General features: G+C 45.1%; 1 protein-coding gene across 3 annotated transcripts; it reads left to right on the forward strand.

Moving 5' to 3' along the window:
* The first annotated feature begins 338 nt into the window (after positions 1 to 338).
* ikzf2 (IKAROS family zinc finger 2) lies at positions 339 to 24,595 on the forward strand. 3 transcript variants are annotated; one of them, XM_035523549.2, is made up of 8 exons: positions 339 to 619; positions 4,619 to 4,667; positions 8,801 to 8,905; positions 13,024 to 13,215; positions 14,746 to 14,913; positions 19,105 to 19,242; positions 19,640 to 19,771; positions 20,754 to 24,595. In XM_035523549.2, the coding sequence occupies exons 2-8, from the start codon at positions 4,640 to 4,642 to the stop codon at positions 21,491 to 21,493; spliced, it is 1,503 nt and encodes a 500-aa protein (XP_035379442.1). In that variant the 5' UTR covers positions 339 to 619; positions 4,619 to 4,639; the 3' UTR covers positions 21,494 to 24,595. The 3 variants fall into 3 exon arrangements, with proteins under 3 accessions (XP_035379442.1, XP_035379444.1, XP_035379441.1); XM_035523548.2 differs by lacking the exon at positions 339 to 619 and adding an exon at positions 1,390 to 1,695; XM_035523551.2 differs by lacking the exons at positions 339 to 619; positions 13,024 to 13,215 and adding an exon at positions 1,389 to 1,695.
* Positions 24,596 to 25,729: the final 1,134 nt, after the last annotated feature.

The raw sequence follows: 25,729 nt of genomic DNA on the forward strand, positions 1-25,729 counted from the left end.
CGTTGAGGAACGTGATTATTAATTATGAAAGTTCTTAACTTAAGGGGATCCACGCATATTATTGTGATCTGTTTCACGTCTTTGCATTGGTCGTAGAGTCTTTACACACACACATAGGGGCCTATAACATGACAAGGTCAGGGTTCACCCAAATCAGCCAAAGAGTGGTTCTGGAGTGTTTCCCCAGTTTCTGAGAAAGGCTATTTTATCTGTTAATAAATAGGCTATTTAGCTATTTACTGTTTACCTGTCTAATATTACCTAGTTGTTCGTCTATTTTATTTTTTTAATTTTATTTTATCATTTGCCAGTATTGTATTATAGACGTGGGGCTGTCACCGTCTTAAATCCTCTAATCGATTGTCGAGCAATACTGCAAGCTCTTGACGAATCCGTTTCTCTGTGATCAGCTTCCCAGAATAGCCACTCGGTGCGAGAGACCGGTCCGTTTCGGCGTCGAAGATGGAGGAAGTAAGGGAGGACTCGTCTGATTGCTGGTACGGAACTCTCACGCCGCGGCGACTGCGCTCACGTCATTTTGCTACGCTTCCCGTAGAGCGTGAAATGTCTCGCCCGACACTACAGGAGATGGGACTGATCCTTCCCCTGCATTCCTGAGGTAAAACAAAAACAAAAAACAAAAACAATTTCTGAATAAATGGCAATGTCCGTTGTTTTCCCTTACGGTAACGTTTGGCAGGGCTTATCGCCGGTGGACACGTCCTGTCCTTTATTTTTGAGCACCGCGAGGGGAAGAACGCGCCGCTGCAGGCGGGCTGCGTCAAGCGCGTCGGTGGATTGCGCGCGCCGCACGGGAACGGTTCTGGAGCGCTCGCCGGATCACTTGTTGCGGCTGGAGCATTGCAAGGGTCGTCTGCGAAGTTTAACACCACAGCAGTGCTCTTTTTAGACGATCGACTGTCATTTCGTAGAAAACCACGACAACGCGCATGCTGCACGCTTGTTCAAATAAATGATTGTTTGATTTTCGATGATGACTGACCAGGGTGGCTGTTTAAAATGAAGCCCCCTGAAGTGCAGTTGCGAACTGGCCAATAAGTCATTTTGTATTTTTTATTTATTTATTTTATTTTATTTATTATTCGTCGTCAGGTAAAATTGTGAGCCCTGGTCTTGGTTTAGAAAGAGGCTGTTCCTATTTCCTTATTAATGGCCAATTCCCAAGGAACCGGTGGATCCAGTTCGGTGCTTTCTTTCTCATTTTCTTTCCCTGTCTGACATCGATTTCGACTGCCATTGACCATACAGTTAAAATGGGAAAGATTCAGGTTTAATACGCGTATCCTGTTCACCTTTTTTTTTTCTGTGGACACCCGAATAAAGAAGTGCAATCGCTGAGGGGGGAGGGGGGGGGGGAGAGAGAGACGCTCGATTACTGCTGAGAGGCGCGAAGTGGAAAAGTTGACAGGCTTGGGAAGGAAGTTATTCACTCTTTGTGCCTTGGTAACTTTGTTGTTGTTTTTTTTCTCACTCGCGACTAATACGAGCTCCTGATGAATGCGTCCCAGTCGCATGTTTATCGGAAGACATCAAAGTGGTAGGAACAGGAGGCGCACATATGTTTTAGTAAACTACTTCTCCTCGGAAATAATTTCATTGCATTTTTATGCGATTTTTTTCTATTTTTGGAATCCTGTATCGATAACAGTTTTCTCGGGGGGGATACAATAAGAGGTAAATATTTTTGCACAATTGCTTCCTCGACACGCATTTGCGTTTTAGTCAAAATGTTCAGTTTGTTACAATACTTACAATATCACTCTAAACAGCTTACGTCTTATTCAGTAAGACCTTAGTTGTAAGTCAGTACTGCCTTTAGTGACTGTAGTTTATTCATAGTTGCATCATGATGATAAGTAGATCATCTGCCGCTCACATTACGAAAATAGCTAAAGATTTGTAAGGGGGGAAAAGCGTGAATGCAGATTTATTATTCAATAACGAACAGACTTGATCTGTTTCTGGGCAGTGCGACACGTGCAACGCTCTCTTTGACAGCAGCCTGTGACATAGGTGCGCGAGGAGTCCGAGGGCTCGCGTATTCCCCAGTCACTCCGCGTGAGTGCATGCTTTTTGGTGTGGCTTTTTTGCTTCGTGTTGCGTTATAAATTACATTTAGCTTATCTTGAATTTTCTTTGGGTTACGTAGATCCTTAATGATACCATGGCACTACCTTAAGTCCTGTCTTAAAGGAGGTTTTATTGTATAGAAAAAAAAAAATTTGAGAGGATGGAGGGATTTTAGGGTATGTTGGAAGTGTGGATCGACCTTTGTTAAGACGGAAATCGATACACGAGGGCGTTGAGGAACGTGATTATTAATTATGCAAGTTCTTAACTTAAGGGGACCCACGCATATTATTGTGATCTGTTTCACGTCTTTGCATTGGTCGTAGAGTCGAATTAGCAAGAGAATACATTTGGTAGTGCATCGCTCTTAAGAATATAACTGACTAAGCCTAATCATGCCATTGGCTTTTGTTTGTAGTTCGATGCTAAAACCTGAGCCCTCACCGGTAGGCAGCACCAAGAGTCTGACCCACCGCTCTGCAGTTAGGCGTGCAGGCCTCGCTATTTACATTTTCACTAAGGAGACATAATGCGTCTTCCAATCGTCTTTTTGCCCATTACATTTGCTATTTAGTCAGCGCCGGAATCGTTTATGTGTGTAAGGTTCTCAAGTGTTTGCCAGGCGCTCGTTATGTTTCTTCTGATCAGTTGTAGTGTAACCATGTTCTGTAATGAGAGGAATTATAGTACTCTGTGGTGTAACTGAAGGACGCTAACGCAAGCTGTTCATTCCGAAGTGTCTCCCTTTAATGCAGCCATGTCCGTCTCTAACCCTGCAGGGACCTTTAGATGGGTACTGACGCTCGATTCTCACTCTTCTCACATACCTTTCATATTAGTTTCAGTGCAGTTACTGAATTTATTCACATCGCTTTCCAAATATCATATTTTAAGATGAATAACTAAATATTAAGACAGAATCTTAAGAATATTATAGCAGGCCTTAACTGTTATTCAAGGCCTTATTCTTGGGTAAATGTAAAAGGTCTCAGTAGATATAGCACATATGAGTATAAGACAGACATAATCCTAACCCCCCCCCCCCCCCCACACACACACACACACACACACACACACACACATCTAACGTAAATTTTCTCGTTGTACTTACAATGAGACATATCAGATCTCTCCAGCAAGCACTAAATTATTAAACACTTGTTTATTTTAATTTTACATCTCAGTTAACCCGAGTACATGAAATATTTCTGTTAACAAACTGATTGTCTTGGCCATGTTTGTAATGGCATATGAAATGTTTGTTTATCATCTTCAGTTTTGCCTTGCATCAGAGTTAGAACTCAGTCATTTAAGATAATGCTTTCATCTTTTTTTGATGGCATGCGGCTTGGCTGGAAGCAGAAACGGTTAAAATGCAGCTCGCCATTACTTAGGCCCCACAGCAGTGAGGTCAGGGGGCATAAAATGAAGGCAACCATACTCAGTGCAAGAAGGCATGTCTGGTTAGATGCTGCAGTTATTCAAAAGCCATCAAAAGTCTTAATTAGAAATTAGAGAATTGAGCCTTTTTTGGGGGGGGGGGGGGGGGTCCTGAAACCAAGTGGAAACATTATTTATACTGGTTTATTCTTAGTTCTTTGCACTTTTCCCTCTTGCCAAAAGCTATCGCTCGACATGTTACTTCCCTAATAGTTTCGTGCAGACCTTTGTGCAAAGAATAATGATGAAAATGATTCCATACAGAAAACTGTATGCCAAAAACAGAAAACTATATGTCATTTTCTGTTTTGAGATTGTAAAGACTTAAAAAACGTAAAAAGGTAATGTGAAAGGTAAGAAGGCTCACTGAGATTTTCCTCTCTGGCAGTTTATTTTGGAGCAGAAAGTATGAGTCAGCTCATTATACTGCAAGATACTTAAAATATTTGCATGTAGGTTTTACTGTATCAGAACACACACACAAACTTTTCTTTAAGCTTGTTAATACATAGAACATGGTAAGACCACAGACAAACAATCACTTCAGAGGTCTTTAGATATTCAGATAATTTTAAAGCTTGTAGGATGCTCACTATAGATGATAATCTATTTTTCTTGGTGTCCACTACAGAAAGCTCTTACCTGTCTTGTCAGCATGTCCTGAGCACAGCATTAGGGCTCTCTACTCCAAATGTACATTTGAAACAACTGCCAGGTACTCTGTGGTAGATGAGCTCTGGGCAGTATTTAGTCTGAGATACTTTGGTTGGTCAAACTGGTACTGGCTTGTTATATAGTGCAAGAAAAGTCATTTAAATATATACAGATTTGTCAGCTAAACTGCCTTCAGGGTTTCGGAAATGCCTAATGCAGCAGCTTAGTTGTTGGCACCTGTCCACATTCTGCTCCTTGTCATAATCTACAGTGTCCCAGTGTTAGATGTTAATGTCTTTCTCCTTTGGCCATTATTGTGCATTGTGGCTACCTTTGAGAGCAGCGTGCAGCTGGAAACGGGGCTCGTCCTCGTCTGGTGGCTGTAATCCACGGCTCTGAGTTCTGATGCCATCTCTCCTGCTCTTTTCCGCAGCTCTGATCCTGGAACGTGGACATGGAGGCTACGGATGGTTATATTGCAAGTAAGTCTGAATCCTGAATTATAAACTGGAGTTGCTGTGTTTGCCGTGCTTCAAAGTCTATTCCGCAGTTCATCTAGGACACTAACAATATGATGGCGTTTACGTTGGTGTTACGGTGGTATTGGTGGGCATAGTCTGTATGAATGTTTTAGGTGCTTATTAAACACTATTAATGTTAAAAGGCGACATGAGGACAATGTTATTCCTGCTGCTCTGTCAGACAACAAATTTGTCTTTATGCTGCAACAGCTTAACATTTTTGGAGGAACCTTAATGCTTGGGATAACCTGCTTTTATGGAGTTGTGAAACACTGTAACCTGAAGTTACATTATCAATAAGTAAATACTCTGCACCTGAGAACAACTAAATTTCAAATAAATAAATAAGTAAATAAATATATATATATATATATATATATATATATATATATATATATATATATATATATATATATATATATATATAACTTTGTAAAAATGGGTAAACAAGATATTTTTGTTTATTTACAAATGTTGAAATATTATTCTAATATTTTTTCTAACTTTTCTCCTGTTACACTTCTCTAAATCAAAGCTTCACAGTAGGAATATATATATATATATATATATATATATATATATATATATATATATATATATACATATATATTAGTTTATTTGGCTTTAATGTTTGGTGCAGATCATCGCAGGTGTTGTACTGTTTCTGTTAAACACACAGAGCAGAGAAGCACATCAACTGTAGACATATCCCACTAAACGCTAACTGTTCTACTCTTGGCTCCCCTCGAGGTTTGGTATCTGTGTGAGGCTTCAGTACCAGGTGCACAGTGGTACCTTCCTGCCAGTTGACCCCCCCCTCAGATTCCCTCAGATGGAACAGGCTGATAAAGTGTCCCTCAGAACTCCTGCAGGTGTATGGGAAAGTTCAAAGGGCTGTTTATTGTACCTTAACTTTGTTGCAAAGACTTATGCATGCCTAGTTATATGACAACCAGACATGGAATAAGAGAGATTTGTCTAAACTTGTTACAGTTGAAAATTCTGATGAGTTTTCAGGTATGATTGTTGATTTTGTTGCTTAACCATCCTGGAATTTCAAAGTTATTTGACTCAGAAGAGCTCTCAGACCTCAGTCCTCGAATACAACCCCTTTGAAATCACAATGTGTGACGTATAGCTCAGTGCTGAATTAGCCTGTGACTTGAGCACATTGTTGAACACATTGCTTAGTCTTTCTCTGTATCTTTGGGTGGCTTTCTGCTCTGAACTCAGCTTGTGTTCCCTGGCTGCTGCTATAAACCTGTTATAAGCACGTTTTCAGTGGCAGCGACAACAGCTGTTGCTGATCGGTAACTCACACAGGCGGCTGTGAGACTGGAGAAAGAGTGAAAGAGTTTTGCCTGTGATGTGGAACCTTAGTCTGGAGGCACAGGGCCTGACAGGAAAAACCAGATCCCAGCTCAAAACCTGCATGGCTGTAACATGCCACAACCAATTGCCCGCTCCACAGGGAGAATTGATCCTCCAAAATGCCACGGCCAATCACCTGCTACATGGAGCATGGATCCTCCCACATGCCACGACCAGTCACCCCCTCTGCAGGGAGAATGGATCCTGCAAGATCCTCGCAGTTTCCCCCATACTGACATTTCTGTGAAGGCCCAACCGTTTCTATCGGAAAGAGCCAAAGACCAAACAAAATGTTCAAAACAGTACAGTTAATGAAAAAACAAATCTATATCCACATAGTCTATGGAATGTAACATTTGCTCTCTCAAATTTGAGAGAGTTGTAACTGTCCATATCCAGTTCCTGCGTTTTGAGCCACGCCACACACCGATTTTCTTGACTTGATAACCTCAGAAAGCCATCCTCCTCTGTCCAGTGCGAAAATGTGTGGAACAATCTGTTGTGTAGTTTTTGTTTTGTTTTTTTTAACCCTCCCTTTGAATTGAGTCAGTAAAGGATCTGCTTATGACTCAGCAGTGTCCTGATGTTGCAGCGCAGTGCAGTCACTCCAGTACTCCAGTGGGCTCTCCTACGGACCGCTCCACTTGCATCAGCATGGGGGCAGCCAGTAGCCTTTTTAATATCGCCCATGTGCTCAAGGTCACAGCACAATACAGCCAGCCTCAGTCACAGCCTACGGGGAGTCTGCGTGTACGTGTGCGTACGTGTGTGTGTGTGTGTGTGTGTCTGTGTGTGTGTGTGTGTGTGCGCGCGTGTGTGTGTTTCTGTGTGGGAATGTTGAGGTGCTGATTTGTAGAGTTAAAAAAAATCAATCAAATGAAATGGAACAGTAGTAAGACCATGAAAACCACACGCTACCAGAGGACAGAGCTCTGTCATAGCTTCTCAGCGCGATAACGCGAACAGTGTTTGATGGATATCGGATCGGTTTGGCTCCTTGATTTGCAGCTTTTATCTCTGCCCTGAAGTCATGTAGCCACAGCGTACGAGAGCGCTCTGTTTCGGGCGGTTGAGGTGCCTTGGGTTAGGGCTCGTCGCCAGCCTTATCTCTTTCACTAAGTGAGCTGGCAGGAGTGAGAGGAGGTGGCCAGCGCGTCACGCTGTTATTGAACACCTCCCCTCTTCTGCCACTCAAATCGGAGCGGCGGCTTGTTTCCTGGTTGCCAGGGGACCGCCAGTCATTGGAGATTTCCCCAACCCCGGTGCGGTAACCAGAGACAGACTCTGGGATTGTGTCACTGACTGCGTCTCTTTGTGCAGGAGTCTGTCTCTTTCTCTCTCTCTCTCTCTGTGCCTCTTTCTCTCATGCAGGCAGAATGAGAGGGTGTCTGAGCTGCAGAGCAAGTGTTGCAATGTTCCCGTCTTCCCTTCCTCGCTCCTGACTCACCTGCTGCGTTTTAACCTCATGGGCTCCTGTCTCAACCCCCCCACGTTTCACCTTTCTCTGTCTCGTCTCACTTTCTGCACTCCTGTCTCAGTTTCCTCTCTCTTCTCACAGTTCCCGCTCTCCTGTCTTACCTCCCACACTCTTTATCTCAACCATTGCCACTCATTACCCTCAGCTCACCACAAAACCACTTCACATTTCACACAAAAGCGATAGGGGCAGCTGTCGCTCGGTAAAATAAAGATCCGTGCGAACACATTTGGTCTCTACCGGTGGCTCACCGCACAGGCTGAGACCCAACCGTTACGGGCCATGCGAGTGGAATGCAGCCAGCGCAACTGAACGTGCCTTCGTAGGAACCCATAGCATCCTAATTGAGCTTCTCCAAGCTGTTTGAAACAGGGCCTGACCAGCTCTGCAGGCCTCCCTCACAACAGGGAGCTTAAGACGGAGGCCCAGGTACTTTCCGCTCCTCGGCCGTCCATGCCGGAGCGTTACGGCACGGCGCGTGGCGACGGGATGGGAGGCCAGCCATGTGCAGCACAGTGCTGAACGCACAGTGCTGAACGCAGAGAGACCATCTGCCGCGTACACCTGAAGGATAAGGCCAAGCCAAAGAGGGGTGTCCCCCGGGGTGGGGTGGGGTAGGATGGTGAGGTGAGGTGACGTGGGGGGCTAGGTCACTCTACAGTGGCTTGCGGCCTGTGCACGGAGCGTGGACAGACGAGGAAATCCAATATGGATGTCAGGGCAGGGACAAGGCTGAAAGCAACAAGTTCTCCCTGCGGAAGAGTCTCTGACCCCACAGGGAAGTAAAGAAGGCTGCTGACAAGCAGGCTGATGTGTTGAGCCTGAAATCTATAGGACGTGTTTGCTCCCTTTAAGAGGAAGCAAGAGACAGGGGAGGGGTGTGGAGTTGCTTTGACCTCGATGCCTGAAGACCGGTAAAAACTGGCCTTATGTCTGCACAGCTGGAGATTAAACTATCTGGATTTAGCAGTTCATACTGGTTCAGGGAGAGAGCCTCTCTTTACAGGTATCTCCTTTTAACTCTGTGTGTATGCATGTGTGCTTTTATGTATTCATGCCTGTATATGTGTGTGCGTGTGCATGTTTTGGGTGTGTGTGTGTGTGTGTATATGAGAGAGAGAGAGATAGATAGAGAGAGAGAGAGAGAGAAAGAGAGAGAGAGAGAGAGAGAGAGCAAAAACTCCAAACACTGCTTTAGTTAGGGCGATGGCCGCAGTGCACTAGTACACTTGTTTCTGTCTCCTAGGTAACGGCGACTGCTCTCCTAGGAAGGAGAACTCGAGAATGCTGGTGGACCTGTCGCCCAACGCACCCAACGGGCAACATTCCCAAAGTCCCAGATCTCCCAGCGGTGAGTTCCCTCCCACACGCTTCCATAGTTACCTAGCATTCCCCTGCGCCGCACGCCGCACGCAGGGTTCATGGCACTCGGGTGTGTTTTTATTTGGCTACCTTAGTTACGTGCAGCAAGAAATACTTCTTGGGTTAGCATGGAATTCTTCGCAGTGGCTTGTCACATCTGCTCCGACGCCTGCAGTTGCAACAGAACGATGAAAAGGAGAACTGAGTGAGCATCACTGCAGGGAGGGGAAGAGCCTTTATCTCGCCGTGTTAAAAAGGAAAGAAAGAAAAGAAAGAGAAAAAAAAGTACCCTCAAAGGGTCATCTTATCTTCAATCTGACAGGACAGGCCGTGTAACAGCCATTTCCCTTCCTCGAACCAGAGCGTAATAGGAGGAGCTGTGGGCGCCGTTTTGGTCTTCTCATCATGATCTGGTATAACGAGAAAAGGGAAGCTCTCCGCAGCTCTGAGAGGCAGGGATCCCAGCCCGAGGCGCGACACAGTGGCACTCACTAGATGTGGCAGCATGATAGACGAGAGAAGTAGAAGTTGCTCTGAGTCACCCTGCCGCCCTTTCCTTGGCGTTGCGCGTCGGGTATCTGTTCGAGTCGTGGAGCTGGCTGGGCTTGCTGTGTTGTGTTAGAGGCTCAGCAAGGATTTAGGGCTCGAGGCCTTAGTGGAGAGACAGCAACAGCTTGAGTGCAAGCAGTGTTTCATAATCACAGTGACCGTCGGTTTCACACCTTTCAGAAACCTGTCTGACATCTGACCCCAGACCTCTGAAGCTGCACCTTTGCTGTGATCTCTGCCAATCACACGGCTCACTCGTTAAGCTCTCGAAGGCTGGACTGTCACCTCCTGCCGATTTCTTTGACCTCTGCCGTTTCGCCCATATCTGCATCAGCCTTCATAACCTGGCAAAGCCTTATGAAGCCACAGGCCGATCGCTTGCTTACAGTCCCACCCCACAGAGTGGAGGAGATCCCCCCGAGGGCTTGGGCACCTCAACCCAAAAACCAGGCCGACGCCTGCACACCTGCGACAGAGACGACATGGAGACTCACTCACCCCACATGCCCTCTCTCTGCTGCTCTGACCAGCAGAGGAGACGGAGGCGAAAGGATCCTGTATCTCGTTGTCCCAGCAACCGCTTCAAGCTCACACCACTGCAGCTGGCAGAGATGCTAAATGGGAGAGAGGAAGTGGATTTGCCTTTATGGAGATTATTGGCAGACGTCAAGCAGATTGAAAATGGGGACTGCGAATGCTCTGATCTGAAAGGCCATGCGGTAACATCTGGTGATGTCCTTTTATGTGTGATTAAGAGTGTTGTACTGTGTACAACACTCTTAATCTGTATCGTTGTAATGTGCTGTTGTATGTTGTGCTACGTAATGCTAATTTTTCCTTGCGACTCTATTGTGCCGACTGTGCTTGAATTGCACAGTTCAAGTTCGGAGTCAAGCAACTTTGAAGCCTTTATGCATAAGAACTGTCAAAACATTTGATGTATTTATATTTTATTCATTCATGTTTTTTATGCCGTGATTTGTGGGAAAAGTTGCACGTGTTGTAAATGAGGAATTCGGCTTCTTATTATTGTATGGGTGTTTCTTTCAAATGAATTAGCACCAATGTTGGGCAATAAAGTGGCCTTGAAATGATTCTGTCAAAGCACCAACAGGGAAAATAATATTTAATGTGGTCATGCTTAAAGTTCTGCTGTGTTCTGGCCTGCTGCACATAACTTCATACACTACTGAAAGATGACCTATACTACTGAAGGATGACCTATACTACTGAAGGATGATCTGCACTACTGAAGGATGACCTATACTACTGAAGGATGACCTATACTAATGATAGATGGCCTACAGTCCTGAAGGTTGGCCTACATTACAGAAGGATGACCTATACTACTGAAAGATGACCTATACTACTGAAGGATGGCCTATACTACTGAAGGATGGCCTTTACTACTGAAGGATGACCTGCACTACTGAAAGATGACCTATACTACTGAGGGATGGCCTATACTACTGATGGATGGCCTATACTACTGAAGGATGGCCTATACTAGTGATAGATGGCCTACAGTCCTGAAGGTTGGCCTACATTACAGAAGGATGACCTATACTACTGAAGGTTGACCTGCACTACTGAAAGATGACCTATACTACTGAAGGATGACCTATACTACTGAAGGATGACCTATACTACTGAAACCTGACCTATACTACTGAAGGATGGCCTATACTACTGAAGGATGGCCTGCACTACTGAAGGATGGCCTATACTACTGAAGGATGACCTGCACTACTGAAGGATGACCTATACTACTGAAGGATGGCCTATCCTACTGAAGGATGACCTGCACTACTGAAGGATGGCCTATACTACTGAAGGATGGCCTATCCTACTGAAGGATGACCTGCACTACTGAAAGATGACCTATACTACTGAAGGATGGCCTATACTATTGATAGATGGCCTACAGTCCTGAAGGTTGGCCTACATTACAGAAGGATGACCTATACTACTGAAAGATGACCTACACTACTGAAGGATGGCCTATACTACTGAAACCTGACCCATACCACTGAAGGATGGCCTATGCTTCTGAAAACTGACATACACTACTAAGGGATGGCCATGCTACTGATATATAGCCTACAGTCCTGAAGGTTGGCCTACACTACTGAAGGGGAAGTATTACAGCTATTTATAGTCTTACAACTCTGTCAAATACAAATGCTGGTTTCTTTTGTTTTCAAATACTTGCTGGCATTGGGAAGCTCTTCTTTAAGAGCTCTGAAAACCTGTTTATAGGAAGACTTGGTTTTGACATGACAGTTGACGTGACAGAGATGATGGGAAAAGCCGACTGCTTGTTTGTACGAACACCTTTCCTCTCCATCTGAGGAAAATCCGAGGAAAACTCCTGAGAACTTGGACTTGGTGGAGAAGTGGAGGAGCTCTCCTGGGTCAGGTTGTGAGCTGATTAAGGTATACAGAGCTGTTTTTCTGGCATAAGAGCTTAGGGGATGTCGTTTCTGTGAGAGAGCCGGAGGTGACTCAGGGCTCAGTCCCCTGCTCCTGCTCAGAGATTAAAGCCGTGCTAATATTACAGAACTGGTTGAGCCAGATGGCGGATTGAGTAGCCGGAACGTTTTTCCACCTGATGCATTGTGGAGGAACGCGGAGACGTTTTTTTCTGTGTGTGTGTGTGTGTGTGTGTGTGTGTGTGTGTGTGTGTGAGTGCGCGTGTGTGTGGTCGAGATGGAAAACTCGCGGGCTGGGCGCTTACGCTTTTGCATGTCGCTGTGTCTGTCTTTGCCTGTTGCGTATCTATTTTTGGTCCATTGTGTTAGTATCTGTGGTGTGTGGGGGTTGGGGGTGATGTTGGCCTCCCCGAGGAGTGCGCTCAGACCAGACTCCAGGACAGTCTTCAGCTCTCTGCCTCTCACCGTCCGTCATGTAGAAATCCCAGCTGCCTTCAGCCTGGCCCCGGGCCCCAGGGGCCACACCTACACTTACTTTGTTCGTCTTCAGTCCTGAAGCTTGTCTTGTTGCACAGGAAAGGTTTTCTGGTCTCTCTGCTGTCATAGTAACAGATGAGCTCACAGTGAGTTGTTATTGGTGGTTTTTAACTGCGCAGTGTATATATATTGTTTCAAAGTTGTCGATCAGCTATGCTCTTGATGTGAAAGCACACACTATTTTAGTGATAGAACCTCCCCCTCAATTAACTCATTTTAACTGTGTGTGCATGGCGTGTGTGTCCATGCATGAAGTGACATCTTTCTTTGACTTTATTCCATAGTTGTCGATCAGCTATGCTGTTGATGTGAAATCCAATACTATATTAGTGCTAGAACCTCCCCCAAAATTAGCTCTTTTTAACTCTGTGTGTGTGTGTCTGTGTGAGTGTGTGTTTGTGCATGTGTGTAGTGTGTGTGTGTGTGTGTCTGAGTGTGCGTTTGTGCATGTGTGTGTGTGTGTGTGTCTGTGTGAGTGTGCGTTTGTGCGTGTGTGTGTGTGTGTGTGTGTGTGTGTTCCACCAGCATTACATTTCAAACTGTTTTCTTTAATGTGAATAATGTCCATTGTGTTGATATTTTAATCCAGCTCACCCAATCAAACAAGAGGAGGGCACTGAGGAGGAGGGAGAGCGGAGAGCCATAGGGCCCGATGAGACAGGCCACAGTGGAGAAGAGGGCTCAGTATTGGAGGAACCCATGACTGACAGCCCAAATAACCTACAGGATGTTGGACCAGGGACAGAGGGGCCGGCTGATTCAGTAATGCGATTGCCCAATGGTAAATGTGCATTCTGATAACAGAAATCTTGCTTTAGAGAGTTTAGCGAGTTGAGCGACATGCACAGCCACTATGGTCCCCCTTCTCCACGATGAATCATAATACACACTGTATCACCATATAGAGGTGTCATCAACCTGCATAAACACGTAATGGTTGTTTAAAGTTAAATATCTATAGGGCAGAGGGAAAATTAAACTCTGTCCCTTTCGCTGCGAACACTGGCGTTCAGTTTTAAACTTGCTGATAATCCCTCTTGATCTCTCCGTGTGCATCAGCCAGTCTGCAGTAAGATTGTGTGAACTGATCAAAAACGTTTGCCTTCAGATGAAAGTCTAGCTTTTAAACAATCACGCCAGAAGCCTTATTCTCGTAAATCAGTATCCTGACTTAGCTTGCGTATGCTACTACACACTATTTCCTTGTTTTCTCTCCATGGATGAGAGAGTCAAGCTGCCGCACAAGCTTTTCCTGCCTTCACTGTGAAAAATCGCCGTTCAAATCTTGGGATGAGCTTTCATAATAACGTTCAATAAAGCTCATCTGCCAATAAGAGCTCATCTGCCATAAAAAAAAATCTTTACGCCGGGGCACAATGCCCCGTTCCCTTTCCCTGCATTGAAGTGCATCTCAGAGGGTGTGGGGAGCGGTTTGAGAACAAAAGCACAGGCTTGGAAATCTTCTCAGTATCCCAGGAATCCTCCGCAACCTGTTCCAGGGGCTGTGGCTGACGCCGGCGGAGCTGCGTGTTTCGTCAGAGCTCCAGGCTCAGATTTCAGATCTCCCGAACAGCATTCTCACTGCCTGCCCCGACGCCACGGCTGCCCCGTGGCGGCGTCTCCGCTCACGGCATCTCCGCTCGCAGCGTATTGTGTGTCCCGGCTGGATTGTGACGGACACCTTCACTGCAAGCACTTAAAATATTCAGGGTCTGCTCCATAACTGAGAACGGGCTTCTGTTTTTTTCGGGGTTTTTTTGTTTTTTTTTATCACAGTGTTAAGTTAATCCAAAACAGAACGGCCTTGTCAAGGAGGAACAAAAGGCTCGGCTGCAAGGTTGGGGAGAAGGGCAAAAAAACCCAACAACACAACTTCTTGCTCAAAAGAGCCGGTGCAGCTTTCAGAGAACACAGCCTTCAATCGATCTTAGAAGGAGCCTGTGGACCTTCAAAACATGTCCTGTTGCAGTTGAGCAGTGAATGACCTTTACTTTAACATGGGCCTCCGTGTCAGTCAGCCCATGTGGTAAGCCAGGCTCTGCAAAAAGACGATCAAGATGTGAAAGAGGGTGGAGTTATCACAAGCTAACACCTTCTCATCACACCGCTCACCGCTCATATATATATATATATATATATATATATATATATATATATATATATATATATATATATATATATATATATATATATATATATATATATATATATATTTGTATGTATGTATGTGTATATACACATTCATACATACATACATACATACGTAAACGGGTCGGGAGGCTCCGCTCACGCTCGCTATTATGTCCTGCAGGCGACCGGCCTTTCCAGTGCAACCAATGCGGGGTCTCCTTCACCCAGAAGGGCAACCTGCTGAGACACATCAAGCTGCACACAGGCGAGAAGCCCTTCAAGTGTCCCTTCTGCAGCTACGCCTGCCGCCGACGCGACGCCCTGACCGGACACCTGCGCACGCACTCGGGTCAGTCCTCGATCCCCCAGCCTACATGCCTGCTGGAAGCCTGGGCTTCCCTATAAGTGTGTGTTTGAATGTGCTTGTTGTTGCTGTTGTTGTGTTAATCAATAGCTACAGCCAATCGTTGAGAAATAAGCATTTTTGTCGCTGCTTGGTTAGGCGTGTGCTGGTTATTTTCCTCTCAAAAGCTGTCCAATGAGGGAAGAGAGAGTGATAGAGAGAGAAACCGTAATAGAGAGAGAGGGAGTGTGTGATATAGAGGGAGTGTGTGAGAAATGGAGTGTGTGAGAGTATGAGCAAGAGAGTCATCACATCTCGAAGCCACAGTACTGAAAACGGGGCCACTCACGCACGCCTGCATGAGGGTGAGGGATTGCAGTCAGAAGGCCCTAGAGTGTGTCTGCTTTAGCCATGCAGTGCAGGAGTGCGTGCCTGCCAAGCTGCTGTAGCGCTGCTGAACTCCGAGTCCACTCTGGAAAGCGCAGGGGGACTTTTACAGACATACTCGCGAGCGCTGTGGTTAGGCCACTTAGGACATACTGTTCCTGTTGCCTACAAGGCTTGTGAACCACTAAAGGAAACACTCTGTCACTCGCTCTTTCCTTCCCCCTCTCTCTCTCTCTCTCTCTCTCTCTCTGTCTCTCTTTCTCTCTCTCTTCCCCTCTCCCTCTCTCTCTCTCTTTTGACCAGAGGGAAGCGTTGCTTCAGCTGCACACTCTAACCCACTTTAATATTACCACTCTGTCACGTCCCGGGTGCTCCGTGGTGCTGCGGCTCCAGGTTCCACCCGACACCCGTCTCTGACCCAGGACCGGGTCCGCGGGGCTACCGATCTCAGGACAGGCTCGTTGACATGCACAGGGAGAGAAGGAACAGTCTATCTCTCTAATCATGTTTTGCTCTCTTTCTTTGTCTTTTCTCATTTCCTGTTTTTCATAGCTAATCGCTGTCGGCACCTGGGATAGTGAACTTTCTAGGCCACTGTCATGTTTTTGTGCGCTCTTTGCAGTCGTGTGCTTAGAAGTAAATTAAGCATGAAGCCTGGTTCGATTTTTATGCATTGATTATTTTTGTGCATGTCAGCAACAGGGCAGAAATATGCATATGCATAATCCACACACAAATATGCATAATCCACGCACTATTGCCATGATTTCTGTAAGAACTTAAGATGAAAAAGGCAGTAGATAGAGTGTCACATGCCTCGCATCACGGATGAGGGGAGTGAGTGTCTATTCCTCCAGCCCACATGCCGTAGATGTCGCTGGCTATCCGCCGGGCACCTGCACAATCTTCCCTGTCACACCGTGTTTCTGCAAGCCTGCATTTCAGGCAGGCCAGGAACAGGAAACTTTGGTCCCGCTGAATCCGGGACCCTCCCTGCCAGCCGCCTGCGCCCCATCGGAACAGCGGCGTTCCCCGGGACCGTGTCCAACGGCTCCGCCCTCGTGCGCGTTCACTCGGCCGGGGGTCCCGGGAGCAGGACAGGTGACGTCCCCGAGACAGAGGAATGCGTACTAGCGCTTCAGCTCACATGTGACTCGTCGCTTTCAGGCGTGGCTTAAGGGAATGAATCAGCAACAGGGTGTCGAAGTGACTGTGTGTCTTGAAAGAATGTGGATTTATTTATTTTACTGTGTTGGGGGGGGTTGGGGTGCGGACGTGTGTGTCTGCTTATGAATATCTTGGAAAGCATACTTGTATTCGGACAGTAGTGTGAAGCATGTTTTTGTTTGTGTTTCTTTGTGGGGGCTTTTGTTGTTCTGGTGGTGGTGATTTTTTTTTTTTTTTTTGGGGGGGGGGTGTATATCAGTTGAAGATGAGAGCAGTTGTGAACCCGGGCACTTCTGCTGATGAACAACAATTGATAGGCATGTGCTTGAAATGTCATCTCCATCTCACGATTTCCTGTTTTCAACCCGAATGGATGCGGTTAAGTGGGCTTTAATGCAACACTTGAGATATTTGCATGTCAAGAACAGATGCTGACACAGGAATTTCACCCATCCAGCATCTGCACCCAGCGCCCTGGACGGTCGGCCTGGATATCAGATAGTAAACATTTCAAGTCACTTTTGTTTTTAACAGCCCAGCGATCGGCGTAGATGTCGACGTGCGCGGGAGGCGTGCTTATCTGTCCACTCCTCGGCACCCAGCGTGCAGGTGCCGTCCCAGTTCACTGGACCAAACCACTGAGTTTCTCTTTATTTGCATTTTGCGGTGGTGCACACTCGACGGAATCTCCTCCGAGGTGTCTACCAGCAGCTTCGTTCGATTTACTGTAATGGCGAAATTGTGCAAATGTGTGCGCCCGAGCCTCCTCCCCAGAAGTACTGAAAGTGTGACAAAAACCATCCGGCACCATTGCCCTTTCATCTATTTCTCTTACTCATACGACTCAGTTTCCAATATACTGACCTAATGACATATAAGTGCGCTGAACCCACTGCCACGGCAACGAGTCTCAGGCTACGTTGGTTCTGCACACGAGGCGCTCGGGGTGTGTCTTGAATCTGTCGACCCTTCAGCTCGGTTTGCTGATCATTTGGATATGAAAAGGTTCTGCCTGAACAAAAAAAAACAAACAAAAAAAAAAACCCAACAACAATATTTTGTCTTTGCACAGATCAGGCTGACATTGTCAAAGTTGTCAAATTGGTATATTCACTAATTAAAATAGCTAGATTATTGCTTTAGCCTAAGATTAAGACTTTGAGATAACACTGCAAACATATTTGAACATATTCAAAATTCTTTTTTTTTTATTTAAATTTAATCATTGAACTTTAGCAACCTTCAAAAAAAAAAAAAAACTAGAAAGTTTCAAGACCGAAATCCTGACAGGCATATTTAAGACAGAAATTGTATTTTTTATATTTCAGTATTTTTAGAGCTTGTCTTTCTGTTCCTACCCACAAGGCCTACTATACTTTCCAGCTTGCTTTCTGACACAGACGCTGTTTATCCACTGTTATCCAGTGGTTCTCATACCGTAGTCACCAAGTTAGTGCTGTTTGGCATGTGTGAAAGGTCGTTGGTCTATGGCTCCTCCTTTTGCTGTCTCACTCTCATTATCCACTTCAATGCAACCTTACTGAAATGCGCTGGAGGTGTTTTCATAATCCACACGCTTTACAGGTAATCACATACGCTTTACAGGTAATCACACACGCTTTGCTTGTAACAGGCACTTTTGGCGTACGTTTCTCACGTGCGACTCAGACAGACCTGCTGGTTGCATATTCTCTGCAGCACTCTTTTCATGAATAATACCGAAAGTGCCTCACCAATGAGTTGACCACAGAGCTGAAACACATCTCTCTCAAATTGGAAAGACTCTGGCTGACTCAACTGGTTAGTGTAGGCTCACTGGTCGAGAAGGCAAGCCAACGAGCTTTACATATGAATGAATGAAAGACCTGGAGGGGTGATGAATGGCGAAAAGAAAACAATGAATGAAGCCGCGACCAAATCAATAAATCGACTTATTCCTTTGGTTACTGGAACATGCCAGGTAGTGACGTCTCTCCCTGGAGGTTCCGGGGCGTCTGGATCTGCCTCAGTAGCCCACGGTGGAAGGCCATGTTGGGCTGCTCTGTCACCCTCTGCAGCCTCTACGGAGGTTAGCTCCCGCCCCGTCGCCTCTGTGCTAAGCCCAGTGTCAGTGGAATCCAAGCAGTGAATCACCCACCTCACGCCTGCTCCTTCTGAGGAGTGAAAAACACCCTCTGTCCCTTTCTGATCTTCAGAGAGATTTTCCAGTACTACACATTGACTGACTTCATGTCTGTGAATGTGCGCGCGCGCACATATGTGTGTGCGTGCATGCGTGTGTGTGCATACACAAACAAAATGTAAAATTAGCTTGTTTGTTCCATATTAGTTTGTTCCAATTAGTATATGTCTGAGTGTGTGACTGTGTTACAGTCATCACTAGAGTCTGTTCTAGAATACGTCTCTGTGTCTACGGTTTCTGTGTGGGATCCTTCCACACCAGGCTTATGTAATCCAGTGTGATATGGTCTCAGGGAAAAAAAAATTGGAGCCCATCTCACATTGTATTGCATCATCATGAGAAAGTGCCCACTCCTTTGGTTACTAACTCAGAGACCGAAACTCAGTCATGCATACAGTTGGATGTACTTCGTATCGCCTCCGTACTAATAGATATATTTCTTTGCTTTGATGTCCTTTTAGTGGGTAAACCACACAAGTGTAACTACTGTGGGCGGAGCTACAAACAGCGCACGTCGCTGGAAGAACACAAAGAGAGGTGCCATAACTACTTACAGAGTGTCGGCATGGACCCCTCCCACAGCGCCAGCCCATATGCAGGTGAGTGGGTTAGGAGCTGAGGATCAGAACTGAGTAAGCTATAATGACTGTCAGCCAATCAGTATGTCTTCCTGTGGGAGTTCCGTCCACCCATTCTCCTGTTTAGACGGATACCATTTCCTCTCACTGTACACTGTGAGCAGTACGCTCAAGGTGACAGCTTGTTAGTAGACCATGGGCCATATTTAAATTAAATACTTTAAAATCAAGGAAAACATCAGTTAGCTTGCCTTAATATTTAGATAGAGTCTGGTGGTACAGGAATGATTCAGGCCTTGCAGTACAGGGTCCCTACTTCCAAATAATACAGCAATCTAGCAGTTTAAATTGAAATGCCGCACACAAAGGTTGCTCCCATACATGGTCCCCGTAACCGTAGGCCTCTGTTTAACCCCAGTTGAGGTCCCGAAGGAGCAGAGGCCGCTGGGCGAGGTGGCGGGCGTCACCTCCTTCGAGCGTCCACCCGTCATCGAGAGGCTGCAGGCCAGCGTGGCCAAGAGAAAGAGCACCACGCCGCAGAAGTTTGTGGGTGAGTGGCAACGTATCGGACACAAGCAGACTCCACCCAGACTCCACCCACACTGTGTAGGGAGTGCTGCAGACCTCTCACTCTATTCCTGAGCATGCACGCTCGTACCGCCGCGAACACAGAGGCCCATGAACAGCAACCTCGCAGATGGAAATACTGCAGCCTTAGTCAAAATGAGAACCGATTGCTAAATATAACCACAAATACCAAGTTTCCTCTTGAGGCAAAGTATGTAATGTCGAAAAGAAATAGGCAAGAAGCCCCAACAGGTGTGAGGTTGCACTTCCAAATAAATACAACCGTGGCCATTTGCTTGTTTTAAAATGCACACGCATGCACAAAGCCTTGTATGCCATTTCAAAGGCTTATTCTTTCATTTTAATAATCAAATTATGTATAATAATAAAAAAGATTTTAATAGGATGTTGACAAAGTAAGGAATTATATAGTTTGAGGTTATTTTAAGTGTGGTTACTGGGTGAAAGCGTTTGCTGAATCCAAACGGTGCAGGAAAGTGAAAGAGAGTGAGCCTAATTCGCTATAAATGCAGGAGATGGCTTTTTTTGTTTTTTTTCCAGCTCTGCGGTTTTTTCACACCTGTAATTCTGCCATTGCTTTAATCAAATGACGTGCAACACCTTACCACATCCACATTATAAATTCTCTCGCCCCGCTCTCCACATGGGGCTTTCCACCATTTATTCAGACCAAAAAAACCCACATTTGCACAAAGAAATTTAAAAATAAAAGCGCTAAAAACATTTGAAGACAATAAAAACCTTCAAAATATTTTCTGTATCCTAGTTTATGTTCGGTGATTTCCGTTTGATGTTAGTGATCTTCAAAAATGCTCCCAGCTTCCAATTCTAAAGATTTTGGGGATTCATTCAATATTTTACTAATTCAAGATTTTAATTTATGTTGATTTATGTATGTATGCATGGTGCACTGCACTATTTTGCGCTGTCATTGTGCTCTGAAGGGGAGAAGATGCTGCGTTACTCCTACCCTGACCTGAACTTTGATGTGGACCTGAAGTATAAGAAGGAAGCAGAGCTAATGCAGGCTCACATGATGGACCAGGCCATCAACAACGCCATTTCATATCTGGGTTCTGAAAGCCTGCGGCCTGTGGTCCCCCACCCCGCCCTGGCCATGGCAGAGGTGGTTCCCATGGTGAACCCCCTCTTTCACCCCGTCTACCCCATCGGACCGCACCTGGACAGGCCGAGCAGCCGCGACGCTCTCCCCGGCCCCCAGATGGCGCCAGAGTTCCCACCCCCCACCAACGGCGCCATCTCACTGGTCCGACCCAAGAACCCTGCAACAGGCCGGGAGGGCTCCCCCAGCAACAGCGGCCAGGACTCGGCCGACTCAGCCCGGAGCAGCCCCCGCGACAAGCCGGCCAACGCTGGGGGTGCGCTCCGGCCGGCACCTCGGGTCAGCCCGGGCCTGGCGAGGGCAGAGGAGGCACGAGCAGGCGACGCAAGCCGGCTGGGAAGCCGGGACGGCGTGCGCGTGTTCGGCCGTGAGGGCCAGGAGCTGCGCGCCTTCCAGTGCGAGCACTGCCGCGTGCTCTTCCTGGACCACGTCATGTACACCATCCACATGGGTTGCCACGGCTACAGGGACCCGCTTGAGTGCAACATCTGCGGCCACTGCAGCAAGGACCGCTATGAGTTCTCCTCGCACATCGTCCGCGGTGTGCATACCTTTCGCTAAAGGGCACCCGGACCAGCCCATAACCATTCAAACACACACACACACACACACACACACAAACACACACACACACACACACACAGATACACACATACTCCACTGCAGTCTGGGACCCTGTCGGGGGGGGGGTTGTCTGTGAGCACATGCTGAGGAAGGCAGCATGTAGTGAATATATGAAGGGTTAGGTCCAGTGGCTCATATTTTAATTTTGGAACGTTTTGAAGGTTTTGCATTTGGGTGAGGGGCTGAATTTTGTGATATGATGCGATAAAGTGATTTATGTTCATTTATTTCTCCACATAAACACACAATCATTCTTTTTTTAATCATTTTTATCTCCTGTACCATCCAAAAACAGAGCAGCTATAGTCCCTGGAAAATTATGAAGGGTTTTTTTTTTGTTTGTTTTTATGTTTAATGTTCATCTGCATTGAGTCTCTGCGTAGATTCCTTCCTGTCACATGGACTATAAGAGACTTGAATAGACACAGCCATGTAGGAACAAAGTGTACTTGCGCACAGGAAACTGTCAGGAGAATATGGACAGATCTCCATGGTAAACCGTATAGCTTTTCTGCTGCTGTGTTTTCTCAGTGCCTTGCTGAAGTGAGTTACATGGTTTAGCTTCTGTTGTAAGTGTCTGTGCTTCTTTGGCCCCCTCATACCATGACATCCCAACACTCCTGCATTCTCTCGCTGTAGAAGGACAAACGGGACATACAGATGAATTAAACCTTAGCATTAAGGTTTGTGGATCCAGGTATATTATTGTTATTTGTGTTTATTTTATTTTTACTTTATTTTTTCTTGTGAACTCTTAGCATGTGTATGTTCACACTGCCATCCTCTTGCTTGTAATGTTTGTACTACCAAATGTAGCCTTGTAACCACATTAAAAATCAACCAGGCAGCGACCGTGCATGAGAAGCTGATGGCAATCTGGATCAAAACAGTTTGATGTAGGGCAGCTTCTCTCTCTCCCACCCTCTCTTGCTCGCCCGCTTTCTCTCTATCAGTGCCCGAGTGGCAGATGGTTGCACTGCGTCTGCCATTGCACAGTTAGAACGATGTTCTCATACGTTCTTCTGAAACACCTCGTGAAAGCAGCAGCCTGTCCGATGGAGCAGCTCTGTCTGGTGCCCGATACCTGGGCTGACTCCTCCCTGTCCATCCAGCAGATGTGTGTAGATGCAGTGTGTAGTGTAGTGCTTCCTAGTACACTTACTCTGTAGGTAACAAATTTCAGCTTGCACTTTATTGTGAAGCACTGGTCACGCTGGGTGTGTGAAGCCCTCGAGCACTATGTGTTAGTCTGCTTCCCTACACTATCCTAAGTAACCATCTTCTTTTTTTGGTTTTGTTTTTCCTTTCTAAGCTCCAGGCTGGAACTGAGTGTCTGTCTTCATATAAATGTCTCCTGTATAAAGTCTCTCTAAACATACAGTGCGCTACAGTTCTCTACTGTAAGTAACATGTTACTTTCATAACTAAGTGTGATAGTTATGAAAGGTTCAGCAGAAATATATATATATTTCTGCTGAACCTTTCATATATATTTTTTTTCTGCTTTATACAGGAGACATTTCTATGAAGATATGAGGATAGCTAGCTAGATAGATAGATAGATAGCATTGTATTATGCTAAAGTTCCTGAATTGACTACCCTAATCCATGTATATATTATTTTTAGCCTTTAGTAAAAATTGATTTAATAATTTAAAAATGACCATATCTATCTTAGACATATCTAATTGTAAACTAATATGTAAATGGAAAATATATACACAGATTGTTTAAGCTTATATTGATTTCTAGAAGTTTTATTCAGTGGAGGTCAGTGTGTTTGGCTGTGGTCTGTTGAAGAAGCACTCATTATCATTGTATCGATGTATTCATCCTTTTGGTTTGACTCGGCTGTCTGTGTTCTCTCGCTCGAGGGGAACAGCACTGTGTAGCATAACTGTTGCCTGTTTCATCACTGCTTAAAAAGCTCTGCACTGTGGCTCACGTTGGGGCAGCGCCGAGCCGTAGGTGCCTGTATGGTGCCTGCATAGTGCTCAGTGTTGACATCGTGCGCTCTGTGAAATCGAACAATGTCTCCTTCGCTTTTGGAAATTAAGAGCACAAGGCTGAGACTGTGAATATCTCATCTAAAAGCAAGGGACCATTAAAGCCAAGATCTGTACCTTTTTTTGATAAGACGCATAATTATTTGATGTCCAGTCTAAGACGTTCTGTGTGCCTTTTTTGAACAGGACCAAGTATTCCCAGTCAAAATACCTTTGGACCATTGCAAAGTAAGCGTGTGCATTATGTTTGCGCTGTGTTTGGGTTTTTTTAATCCTGTCACATGCCTCTGTATAGTGTAGCTGTTTTCAGTGTACAGTGAGTTTTGAATCTCAGTTGAAAAGCATGCCGTGCTGGTTTGACTGCTCCTCACGCATCATGCAGAAAAAAAAAGCCCCAAAAAAAAAAAAACCTAGGAAAAAAACAAACAAAAGAAATAAGTGAAAATGGCTAAAAAGAAGGAGGTAGAGACTATGTTTACAGCCGTGAAAGCGCTCGGATTCAGGGGCCCCCTCCTCCAGGGGCCTCACACTCGGGGATCGATGGGGCGTACTTGAAGTTCAACTAATGGCACTCACATTCGAGGTTGTTTTACATTCACATGTATGGGGGTTGCTATGTTAATTTTAGTGTAAATATATATATTTTTTGTGAAAGGAAAGTGTTTTTTTAAAATGCTTATTTACTGTGGGCCTTACAAATAGTAAAATGAGGAATTGCAGTGTATTTTTATATATAGTGACTATATGTATGAATGAAATACAGTATATTTTGGTACACATGTTGAACTGGGTTATTCTTCTTTTCTGTGTGTTTAAACTTTTGGGCCTTCTCAGGTACTGTGTTGCCAAGATGCTTATGAAAATAAGGCATCTTAAAGAATTGTTAGAAAGGGATTTTTATAGCAAAACCCTAAGAGTTGAGGGTTTATAGAAATGTTATTCCATAGATCACTGACCCTCAGAAGGAAATTGTGCTGTAAGGTGTTGGTTTTAAAGCATGGATTTTCTGCATTAAAATACCTTTACACTTTCAGTGCTGTGTGTCTGGCTTCTTCTGTTTCCTCTCATTTGCACAGTAGACTTGTTTCAACATGATAATCAACAGTTACTATTGCATGTGTGGGTGGGTGGGTGTGTGTGTGTGTGCGCGAGGCATTTAATAGTCGTTTTCCTCTAAGGCAATAATAATTACACTGAAAAGCCATTCTGCAGTTCTTTATTCTTATGTGACTGCACTGAACATACTGGCCATATTTGGTTAATAATCCAACATGCCTAATTATGTTTGCTCCGGTTTCTGAAGCCTTGCCATATCTCATGATCGGTGCTGCTGGGAATTTTTAAACACATCTAAATGTCCCAGTGGAGGAAAAAGAAATGAAAATGTGTAACCAAATAAAATGAAGAAAGTAGTAAACACTTCATGTTTTTAGTGTTCATGACACTGACTTGTTTGGTTGGATCCTAGGAGGTTGATTTTGGTGAGAGCAGATATATGTGAACGTATTAGGTATATACAAACATAATATTACAGTATATGTTTTCTAATTTATATTTGGTTTTTGTAATATATCGACAACATTGAATGTACCAACATGTAACATTTTCACATAAATAAGTTCATTTTATGCTATTAAGAAACATTTCATAGAAATGACTGACGTATTATAAAGTCTGTCCAGTGCAGGAGATATGGCCTGCCCCATTCTGATCCTTCAAGAGCAGTATTTTGTGCATGTATCACTTAGCATGTATACACAATGTGTATCTAATAGAAAAGTCAGCTTTTACTTAACAAGCCTTCTTGTTTTGAATTGACTGATTGAATGATTGATTGATTGATTGATTGATTGATTGGTTGGTTGATTGATTGATTGATTGATTGATTGGTTGGTTGTTTGATACTTGGTCTTCTAAAGTAATTTGTATCGTCCTTCTAAACCAAGCAGCATTATAAAGACAAAACAAAACATGCGTTAACCCTATCTGTGTAGTGTCTATTTGTGTAGTCAGCGTCGGGTGCGTGTAACTGTGGATAGCGGCTCTCAGCAGGCAGCAATCTGGTGGCTTCCTACATTGACCTTTGCGTTAGCTCACACTTTTCTTTCTTCTCTAGACAAGAGTGAAATTCCAAATGCCAGTCAGTGGGCACCTCCTTGATTGTGGC

This window comes from Electrophorus electricus, chromosome 4 (genome assembly GCF_041902795.1).
Source record: "Electrophorus electricus isolate QZ-2024a chromosome 4, ASM4190279v1, whole genome shotgun sequence".
In the NCBI taxonomy this organism is placed as follows: Eukaryota; Metazoa; Chordata; class Actinopteri; order Gymnotiformes; family Gymnotidae; genus Electrophorus; species Electrophorus electricus.